The sequence below is a fragment of the Rhopalosiphum padi genome, chromosome 1, assembly GCF_020882245.1.
Source record: "Rhopalosiphum padi isolate XX-2018 chromosome 1, ASM2088224v1, whole genome shotgun sequence".
In the NCBI taxonomy this organism is placed as follows: domain Eukaryota; kingdom Metazoa; phylum Arthropoda; class Insecta; order Hemiptera; family Aphididae; genus Rhopalosiphum; species Rhopalosiphum padi.
In genome coordinates, this window is record NC_083597.1 from 34,955,883 (window position 1) to 34,968,243 (window position 12,361).

Here is a 12,361-nt window from a genome sequence, read left to right on the forward strand (position 1 = left end):
TGGTGTGCATCATTGATTGGAAATTATGGATACATTCATAAAATGAGTAACGGTGAGCTAATCTCCCAACCGCTACTCGCTAGCTCTTACAATAAATAACTATAAATATAAATAATTCAATAAATCAAATTCTTTACCTACTCTTTTTAGTCCATAAGGCAAGCGTTTTTTCTGAAATAAATTTTTGTTATTCAGTCATACACACTTCTTTTAGTAAAAATGATCTATATTATTAGCCCTTAAGGCAAATATTTTTTTTGAAAGTAATTTTTTTACAATCAAAATTTATAATTTTATAAATATATCAATCAGAGCCGCGTTTAACGAGGGGCAAGGGGGGCAATTGCCCCGGGGCGGCAAATTTTGGAGGATCAATATAAAATAAAAAATAATTATAATTTTTCTTATGTGACTGTATAACTATAATAAGTACATACTATTTCGTTTATAAATACCACGAAAAAGCCGCAGTCTACCGCTGCATGTCACAAGGCGAATTATTTATATATTTTATATATTATATATAGTATAATATATAGGTATATATTTATAATATTTAATAAGGTAAAGAGTTTAAATTTTTATTTCATGATTTGTATGTGGACAGTTGGACACCTATACTACAAAGATTTAATATGATGAGTGTAACTTAACAATCTTTTTTGATGAAAACGAAACTGACGAAGCAGTATTGGAAAATAGTCGGAAAATGAATTGTGAAGTATTCCTAGTTTTAATTGATCGATTATAATTTTTCTAGCTTACACTGAACTTATAAAAATTTTGGTTTTATATTAGTGATGTAATATACGTGACAGTGCTAAAAATCTAGTAGAATTATAATCAGAAGATCTAGATAGTTCGTTTATAGAAGAAGCCGTGCAATTTAAATCAACTCTTAGTTTTTTTTCAACACAGGAAAAATCATCATTCATTAAGCTTTTACAGTCTCACTGATTCTCCACTACAAACCCAATACCTAACACAAGGTTATCTATATTCTGATTTTTAATATTTTTTTGCCCATCCCTGCCCTAGCCCATTAAATATGCAAAAATATGCATAATAAAATTTCGTATTTGAACTATAAAAAAGTTAAAACAAATTTTGGCCAAATCTATTTTATTATATACGGTGTCGCAAAAACAACATGCAAATTCATAATTTCACAGTCTTGATGATGGCCAATTTTATGAAAAGAGAATAAATACTTTATACTTAAATATTGAAATATTTGTAGTATATCATAATAACTTTGGATGGGTACAATTTATTATACAATATTACCTATAAGTTTGACAAATCTGAAGGAAAAATGGATTTCAACATTTCAACGAAATTACAACTTATGTACGTTAACATTTTTAAAAACGATGATCGATTATGGAGAATTTTTTTTTCAATCTATATTTAACAATACAATAAGTAAATTTGATCATAGGAATTTTCAGCATGAGTTTGACATAAGAGAAAATATCCACTGATATTACTGTAGTTACCTATGTAAAAAAATCGTTTCCGAGATAATATTCATGGCGAATCAACATTTAAGTTAAAATACAATAAAAAAATAATATTATCAATTGATGATCTTAAGTAAAAAAATTGATTTCTCAATACATAATTACAATTAAATCATAAATTTATTATACATTTTAATAAATAATATTAACACTATGGTATACGACTACACAGTACACGGTTGTACACTATTACGCTAAACCACGAATTAAGATATGTATATCTTAATTCGTGCGCTAAACTATATACCTATAGACTTTCAACTACAGCATGCACACAATGAATTATTTTAATTTTCAAAGTAGCTTTAAAAATATAACTTTTATCTAAAAGTGGTTTTAGTAATTAGGGTAGGTTTATTTTTTACAACAATTAATACATGAGTAATTTGATTGAGGATTTGGGTTTCGGCTCATGAAAAATCACAGGGCGGTCGAACGCCTGAGGGCTATGGTTGTGATACAAATTTCCGTGTTTAAAATAGAAACTCCATTTTTTTTGTTAATTATTGGGCAAATATTTTTAGAACATTTTTTATGCATCTTAATCCAAATTCGAATGAGTAGTTTTCGAGCTTTTAACACTTAAACAGGATATTGATCTGTAACTATACCCCAGACACGGAATCTATCTAATCATTCTAACCAATAATTGGTTTAATTTATAATTATTATAAACGTAAATATAAACAATAGCCTATATGTAAAAACCATTTATATATGTACAGATTTTTTGATCATGGACTATAGGATTAAGTTTAGACCTATATAACTGTACTCTACTAAAAGCGTTAATGACTTACCAGAAACCTCATCAGTATAAACTATCTTATATGGAGATTATTGTAATTTTTTACATTGTCATTTCACATACGAGTAATATATTGTATATAGGTACGACAGGCACCTAGTTAAATCTTTAAATACCTACCTACTTGCAGTAGCGTCTTGAACAAATTAGACCTGTGGCAAACTACCAATTGACCATCTAATATATCCACAGCTTTTAATCTACATTTTTTTTTTTACTTAAATGTGTAAATATTATTAAAAACTTTTTATCATACTAAATCTATTGCACATGGTACCTCCTCCCTACTATTTTGGTTATGAGGCAATTTCCTTAAAAACCTACTACAGTATTTCACTGCCTATTTGTAAGTTAACTAACTACATCCGAAAATGATAATAAAAATCAATGTTGTTTTTCAATTAAGTAAAAATTTATTCAAAAAAATATTATTCTTTAATGACTTAAAATTAATATGTAAGTAAAAAACAAATAAAATATAAAAATATTATAATAATAAAGTTAAGATGAGATCACTGTAAAAAGTACAATCATTGATTATCTATTATATAATCAATGGTACAATCTATATAATTTAGAAATTTAAATACTTTTATTCAAATACTATACTAAATTTTTTATAACTATACTCTGTTCCACGAAAGAACGTGCTGCATGATAACAAAAACTGGTTGGCTTTTAATATCTACCACCAAGTTTTGGGCACATGGAAATACGATGGTCTGGTCAGTTGATGAACTTCATTCAACATGCATTCAACATTAATTTGAGCATGTTCTTTCATGGGATAGATTATACAAATATAATATTAATTTTTAGGGAGCAAGCTTTTAGATTAACAATTCAAATTTAAATAACTTAAAAAACTTTGAATATAAATAATTTATAACTTCTTGATATTAAAAAATGCACTCATATACATTTTTAACATATCATAATTACAAACTAAAATAATTTATACTTACATATCTATAAGATTTCAAATAGTATAATTAACAATATATATAGTATGTTTTACAATCAAATTATCTAAGTATAATTGAATATAATTGCTATTAGATACTTTTTATTTCATAAATTAACAACAGTTTCAATTTAATATATTTAATATGTCGATGATACGTCTATGATGAATTGTATACTACTATTTAAACAAGATTGGTAAATTATAATATAGGCTTTTTAGATTTTCTTAATGTAGATAGGTACCTGAAAAACAAGAAATATCAATACATATTAAATTAATAAATCTAATTAAAAATTGTTATGGTTTAAATGGTAATTAATTTATATTGATTATGTAATTCATTTAGTTTTAGAATTCTATAATAAACTATTAAAACTCAAAAATTGTTGAGAAATTTTAAAATATCTCACTTTATTCAATCACCGTGTATCATTAAAGCTATATATTTTTCAAAGGTCCCTTACACAATTTGTCAGGAGTAGGTACTATAATTAATATTCCAACAGCATATAAAGTATATTGTAGAAAATTATATCATAAAAAGTATGTAGATTTACATATTTATTATACAAAATTAATTTGAATTGGAGGCACATGGTAAATTGATTCGTAAATTATGTTAAAATTTAATAATTATTAATACACAATTTTAAGAATTACTGCTTCTTTCATTTTCAAGACCACAAAAATATAATTTTGGGTTATTATTTATTTAATATTTAATTTATTAATCCTAAAAATACATACAAAACAAAACATTTTGATTAGGCAAATTATTTATTATTAGTAATAACATAAACCAATTGTTATGTTTAAATTATAATCTATACATACATAAAGTAATCTCTAACTTCCACATATTTTTGACAAATTGTGGCAGAGAATTTTATAAAATATTAAATAATAAACATAAATTTTAAATATTGAATGATTATTTGTTTATATTTTGTTTTATATACGTTAGTTCATAATGATAAACCAGAAAAGAGTGTGATGACTTCTGTTGAAAATGATGTAACAGTCGGATATTCAGAAATGATGTATGTAGTTCTTGCATTGCTATAACCATTTTTATTTAAAAATTTGTGATCTACAAAATTTGAAAATGCTACATCATTTTTAACTTTATCTAAAAATGTATAGAACTAATCTAGCCTTGAAGTTTGAACAAATAATCACATTAATATTTAAATTAATTATAGTATATAATTAATATTAATGCATTGATTGAATATTTTTAAATATTGTGGTATTAGTTATATGTTAATCAGTAATTAATACCTACTACAGTCAATAACATGAAATAATAATTTATGCTGAAAAAAATAAATTCAAAAGTAAATAAAAAAATACATTGGTATGATAAGACACCTACTAGTCTACTACTATTTTAAATGCTAAATATTATAGCATGTTTCTGAGAAATATCTATTAATCATATTCTATAGAATAATAATTAATAAATAAATGTACACAAAACAATTAATTTTAAAAATCTGTTATTTTTATTTATTTAATAGTTGATTAAAGTCAAAAAATAAATTAGTGTACCTTATCGACATAGGAGGACTCTGAGGACATTCAAAAGTCAAAAATCTCATCCAGCATTCTATTTTGATTTGGAAACCACAGTGTAATATCCTAGAAAATTATTAAATAGTTAATGACTTTAAATGTTTTTAAATATAATTTTAAATTACTTTGTATAAATCTTTTTACAACAATATAAGGTTTTATGAGATTGATCATTATAATGGCAAAAATATGGACAGTGATGACCGCAATCCATTTTAATGTTGCATACTTTTAAACAACGCGCTTTGAAGAAATCCTTACTATTGCAAACTGTATTAATCCAATCTTTATGAATTTGACAATATAAAGTCAATTTATTACCTGAAAATTAATTTTTGAAATGTTATTCAAAATATAAAAAGGAATATATTTAATATTAGTTCTATTTTCTACCAAGAGCTTGTTGATCAACTAGTGTTTGACTGATTTTTTTCCAAATCGATGAATGTATAAGATTATCCATATTTCCCATGATGTATAATCCATCTCTAGCTCTAGATAAGGCAACACAAATACGATTTTGAATGTGTAAAAACCCAATATTATTATCAATGTTGCTGCGCACTAGAGACAACAGAACAATATCATTTTCTTCGCCCTGATAGCCATCTACACATTCAATTCTAAAATCTTCTAAGAAAAAACTTGTTTCTTGAATCTAATAAGCCATAAATTATATAAAAATTAATTAAAACAGTATTAAAAGCTTTTGTATAGCAATAATGAAAAAAGATAATTATATAAAATATATGTAAACCCATAGATACTATTTTTAATTTATCAAACATGATATTATATAACCTTGAAGTGTTAAAAAAACCTATATGTAGTAGTAAAATAATTTACTTTTTTTGTTACGTTAAAAATCATAAAACTATTAGGCAAAATATTAGGATTGTAATAAAATTAAACAGTTTAAAAATGTCTTGTTCCTATCTGTTAGTTAACACATTGACCGTCACAGTTTGATCATCATCAACAAAAGGTATTTGTTCTCTGCAGCGGGTGTTGACACATCATTGATAACTTGATTTTATTTATTGATTAATTTTTTCCAAAAATACGGACTTACAATAAGATCATTACATCTTGTACCATAACTTATATGAAAAGTCAAACTTAAATGATTCAATATTAAATTGATTTTTGTAATAAATTTAAGTCAATCAATTAATTATGACTTATAATACTTATATTATTATTGTTTGCATTATTATATTATTATTCGATAATCAAAACGAGCTTCACGTGGAGCTGCATAAATTATTTTTTAGCATTCATTAGCCAATGATTATTAATGACATATTATTTTAAGCAAATTTGTCATTTCTTTGGACTGTCATGTGTAAACCAAAATGTTAATTATAGGAGACTGCTCAGTTCAACCCAAGTTACAGTTAACGTGCTAACTTAAGATATTTTTTGATTTGAACATTTTTTAATTGACATATTTCATGATATCTTTAATTTTTTATAATACTTAAAAATGTAAATTATGTTTTAGATATTAATTATTTATGTTACTAAAATTAATAAACAAGTTACATAATAATAAATTTAAAAAAAAAAAAACTGTTTTGAATAATATGAATTACCTTTTGAAATTCTAATAGCTGATCTCGATAAGTAACTAGTATAGTAATTTGATTTTGTCGATAGCCTTGACTTATCAGATATCTGGCAAATTCTATAAAAAATTTTACTTCATGAATATTTTTGTGACTGTTAGACCCGATTTCCTATTACAACACACATATAAATATATATTGCTTAATTAGTTAAATAGTCAGGAAGATTTAAAATGAAAACACTATAATAATAATAGATACTAGTTACTAAATTATTAAGTATTACTACTACCTTATAATTAACAATATTGCTTACTTTCTCTTCAGGTACTTTGTGATGGATAAAATATATATTCTTATTAACACCACTAATATTACTTCTATGGTTAACTGATTTATGATCCATTAAAAAAGGATAAATAGGTTTCATTAAAGCAGAAATTTCAGGTCGCATTCGATGTTGTGTGGCTAAGGTGTAACAGGGAAATCCATTTTTTACCATTCGTTCAAATAATGAAACATCAAAATTAAACCGTTTTGCAAGTGTAAAAGATGCATTTCTTGGACGCAATTGTTGATGATCGCCTTTAAATCACACAAATATATTTTAATGAGTAACTTAATCATAACATAATACTATGTATTCTTATATTTTCTTAAGGAAAAATAAAGATTATTTAAAACATTGACTACCATTTGAGTTTTGATAAATTCAAAGTATGAACATCTTTCTTCAAAATGTATAATATAAATTTTATAATTGAAAATTAGAAGAAAAGACATTTTATGAAAATTGGTTACCTACTTGCCCACTTTTGTTTTGTTTACTTTTATAATTATATCATATAAAAAATAATGCAAGTTCTATCAATGTCAACCTTCTAATAATATATTGAAAAGTTTAAAATGTGTAATAAAAACTCAAACAATTAAATTACAGTTATAGGTAATATTTTCTTAGTATATAAAAATTTAACATTTCTGGAAATAAATTTTAAATTAAGATTTAATTTTAATATATAAATAAATTTATATGTAATATATGTGAATAATATATACTTACCAATTAAAATTAAGTGTTGACAAGATTCAGTTAAGGATACAACTATATGGGATTCTAAGACTTCAGCAGCTTCTTCCACAATAACTGCAAATTTTAAAACAATAATATGGTATTAGTAAACAAATAAAAAAATTAATCATTTTTTTTTTATATTAACAAAATTAATTAAAAATAATATAGTATTTAATTTTTTTAAAGGTATACACATTAATCAATTGAAATCTTTTATATATTTATTTTAATACTTTGGTATTTATGTCATGTATATATATTTACATACATGACCTATTCAATAGAAAAAATTAAAATTATATCTTATAATTAGAGACCGGATTCCTGTGCAATTGCATTTTTTATGGCATGTTCTAAATCTTATAGAAATATGCTAAAAATCCAAATCAAGAGATGTAGATTAATTTAAAAAAAGTTTTATTTTGCACAATATTGCAAATTTTTGGATTTTTACATAAAATTGCACGTTTCAGGTTTTTTTTTTCTAAATAAAAATGTATTAATTAGTACTTTTGAACAAATATTTTTGCTCTATAATCTATTATAAAATCTATCTACTTTATCATTGCTATATTATGTTGTTATATGAAGTATTGGATTATTGGATATATATATCGATATAATACAACGTAATAATACTACTTCAATTGTCGATTGCATATACACATACAGTACTACAGTCTATCCTCAGCAGCCGTAGTTCTCATGTTTTGATAATTAGAACACATATTAGGTGACAAAAGATATAATTTTACAGAAAAAAACTTGGAAATGCACATGATAATAAATTTATATTATAAAAATAAAATTTGAAGAACTTATGATGAAAAATTTGTCTTTGCACGATTTTGCACATTTCATCATTTTAATTTCAAATTTTTTAGGAGTTGGCTGCACAAAAATCCAGTCTTTACTTATAACAAATAAGTTATATGTACCTCTAATGCTTAAACCATATTTGGCTTTTATTAAAATACTTAAGTAGTTTTATTTCTCATTTTCAATTATTTTTAATATTATAAGATAATTTAAGGAATAGGTTTAATCATTATTAGATTCAATTAAACTAAATATCTATAATAAAAATATATGTTTTCAAATATTAAATAAATAATATTCAATATAAGATATTATAATTTAATAAATATTTATTTATTTAAAATTATAATCTATACAATATTATAGCCTAATATGAAATTTAATATTAATTTACTAACAAAACTATATTATCTAAACTAACCTATAGGGGGTTTTAGATCCAATAACACAGAATGTCTCATAGCAGCTCCAGTAGTAGTAAGACCGACTACATATGAATTTCTCAAACTTAATTTTGCTGTAGGATTATTAATATTTGCTAATACATGAGATTTTAAAACAATAGATTTACATCCACCACCAATTCTTATAATATTTTTAGTGATATTAATTAAACCTTCAAGAAATTGATCTAAGGCATGATTTGTATAACACGTTTCATACATATTTTCTATAATACTTCTGGCTATTCTAAGACCAATATATGTTTTACCAGTACCAGGAGGTCCTTGAATTACAGTAAATTCTTCAGTTAATGCTGCTTTAAATGCTTTTTTTTGAGCACAGTCAAGTCCTAAAACCTTGTTATCTGGCCAAAGTTTATCATTTAAGATATCAAACTGCGAACCATTAATATTATATATTTGTGAATTATATTTTAAGTATGCTGGAACTTTAGATTTACTTTTTCCATACACAATGTAAGATTTCATAGGAAAATTATAAAGGTTAAATGTCTTCAAAACATCCATACTATACATATAAGGTAAAAAATATGCATCAGATTCTGCCATTGTATAAGAAGAATTTAATTTAATTGATATTTTATTACCCAATGGTTGAATTACTATTGTTTTTATTGGTAATGATATTTTCCGATTCATTTTTATAATTATAGCAAAAAACATAGAATCAAAATTATCATCACTAAATACTAATAGTGAATTAAACATAAATCTTTTTGAATTAATTGAGCAATCTTCTTTAGTAAAAAAATTAACTAAAAAAGTTTCTTTAAACTTATCCTTTTTTGTTATCTTTGCCCCAAAATAAACACGCATATTTGGCATTTTTGTAACACATTTTTGGTCAATTTTGTTCATTATTCTATAAGACTGAATACCTTCTCTCATTGGAGCTAAAATATCTTCACGAAGTAAACGAAATTGTACATCAATGTAATGCTCTATATTATCATAACTTCCTTTAATTATATTTGGACTCAAAATTACTTTTTTTGTAGTAATATCTTTGATTACGGGGTAAATAGATAGGGATTTATAACATTGTGGCCACCTTTTAACATCATAATGTACAACATTTTTCAACATATTTTTAGTCTTCAAGTCATCATCTATCAACAATAATTCTTGAATATCTATTGAATTTGATTCAAATAATATGTGTTGCATATATTTTATTATTCCATTAAGTAGTGTTTTGGATTTTGAATTTGTAGTAAGTTCTAATATAGTTTTACAATTAATGAAAAATTCTTGTAATTTAACCCTGCTAATTAAATCTTTAAGTTTAGTAATATCAATTAGAGAATTATTTAAATGTTCCAAATATTTTGAATTGAATATCATTTCTAAAACAGTAGATTTTATTTGAATTAATTCCAATGATTTAATTTTAGAAAATATATTCATTAAATGTATGAGTACTGTAATATCTACACATTTATTCAATGTGCGTTTGAAATCTTCGTTATTTATTAGAAATTCAAATACTTTTTCAGGTTTTGATTCTAACAATAATTCTAGTTGTTCATAATTTGTAACAATAATATGAGGTGTAAGATTAATTACAGTCATTTTATCACACAATTCATCCATGGTCGATGTTTCTTTTGAATATGGTTGTAAAATTTTAGTTTATAATAAATTTGTTGTTGATAATATTATAGTTCATATTTAATTATATTCCATAAATGTATTCATCCATAATAACAAATTATTTTGTGTTCAATAACTGAAATACAAATAAAAATATGAATTTTAATAATATACAATTATATTAACTAAATATTCCAACAAATTATTATTTAAATTTTCAATGTTGTAATATATACTTTTAGCAATTATATATAATTGTAGTAATGTTTTACTTATTATTTTATATTATTATATATAATAGGTTTTTTTTTTTTATCTCAATGAATGCAAGTACTGTAGGAGTTAGACAAAGCCGTAATTGAAAAAAAATTTCGGGAGGGGGGGTTCAACATTTTTTTTTAAATATAAACGTTGAAAATGTATAGTTAATAAACTATATTCAACACTAAAATATTTCTACTTTTAAAAATTTTGGGAGGGGGGGTCCGGACCCCTGGACCCTCCCACCAGTTACGGCCTTGGAGTTATAACACTATAAGTATGTCTATGTATAGGTAAGATTACCAACTTTTGTAGAAGTGCATTATATACTGGACACTGGTTCATACTATAATGTAATTAATTTAATAATAATAAATGATAACTAACAGTATTAGTTAAAATGTATTTTTATATAAAATACATATTCTAATATTATAGAATTATTTAATAATTTTAATAAGTAAAATACATTTTTACAATTCTAAATAATATTTCAAATTGCTTAAGCTTAACATAGTTGTTCAATAATTTTAATTAAATTTAAAACTCATTAAATAACATTATAATTATATAATAATAATTTAAATTATTAAAATTAAATCACTGATTTAAAATATATGACATGGTTTAGTTCAATTATATAAAAAAAAATTATAACTTACCAAAATATTTATCGTAGTGTTTTTGTTGCAGTTAAAATTAATATTAAATATTGTACTTTATAAACAAGGAACAACTAACAAGAAAGTTCAGTTTAATGAAAGCATAATATTACTGTTCGGTCGAAATTGAATTATATCAAGTATTTAAGTTACAATTATAAAATACAGGTAAAATATTTTATTAGCGATTAATTGATGGATAAGAGGATAAGAGCCAGATGTCAGAAACTACTATTCTGTATTCTATAATAATTAAAATTAATTTCCAAAAATAAATTTATCAAACAAAACCCAAGGAATATTAGTATTTATTTAACAGTGTTGACCATAAAAGTACTAAAAGTTGGAAAATTCCCGCTTTTACGGACTGGACTGTTCTCTATCTATATTACCACTAATTATAGAATATTATTCTATGGGTTGCTACCACGGATATTATATAAAGATATATCTTTAATCGTGGTATAAACTAGTTTATAGGTCTATGATTACAATATTTTCTATGTTTCCTTATTCCTGAAAACTACTATTTCCAAAGTTATAATAGTCCTAAAATCAAATTTACCTAATTACTAATATCTTCCAATCGGTAAAAGCACAGGTATAATTAATAATAACTTATTTAATTATAAGGTATAGGTATTAGCATTGATTTTATAATATATATATATTATAAAATCAATGGTATTAGGTACGTAGTGCTATGCTGTAAAGTGTAAGTTATTTGATCCAGACATATTTGGAAAAATTACGTCCCAAAAATGTAATTTCGACATCTCACCTACTCTCTTTAAAAAAATGAAAAATACAGTATTTTATATATTATAATAATTTTTTACTATATAAAAAATTATTTTACTTATAACATTAAATTATAAAAATTACATGTTAGTTTTTTGTCATATTTTCCATATCATAGTTATCATAGTTTTTTTTTTATTAATAACTATATAATAGGTAGCGATAAAAAAATAAGTTAGAACATTCTTACGATCGTTTTTATTTTATTATGATCAAATAGTCTTAAAGTAAAATTTAAAAAACTT

General features: G+C 23.6%; 1 protein-coding gene across 1 annotated transcript; it reads right to left on the reverse strand.

Moving 5' to 3' along the window:
• Nucleotides 1–2,921: 2,921 nt before the first annotated feature.
• On the reverse strand, nucleotides 2,922–11,760 carry LOC132917988 (NFX1-type zinc finger-containing protein 1-like). Its single transcript, XM_060979020.1, has 9 exons — nucleotides 11,316–11,760; nucleotides 8,757–10,528; nucleotides 7,505–7,588; nucleotides 6,758–7,026; nucleotides 6,469–6,612; nucleotides 5,267–5,531; nucleotides 4,999–5,194; nucleotides 4,850–4,939; nucleotides 2,922–3,540 (listed from the first exon to the last, which is right to left on the reverse strand). The coding sequence occupies exons 2-9, from the start codon at nucleotides 10,390–10,392 to the stop codon at nucleotides 3,498–3,500; spliced, it is 2,727 nt and encodes a 908-aa protein (XP_060835003.1). The 5' UTR covers nucleotides 10,393–10,528; nucleotides 11,316–11,760; the 3' UTR covers nucleotides 2,922–3,497.
• Between the last annotated feature and the right edge of the window lie 601 nt (nucleotides 11,761–12,361).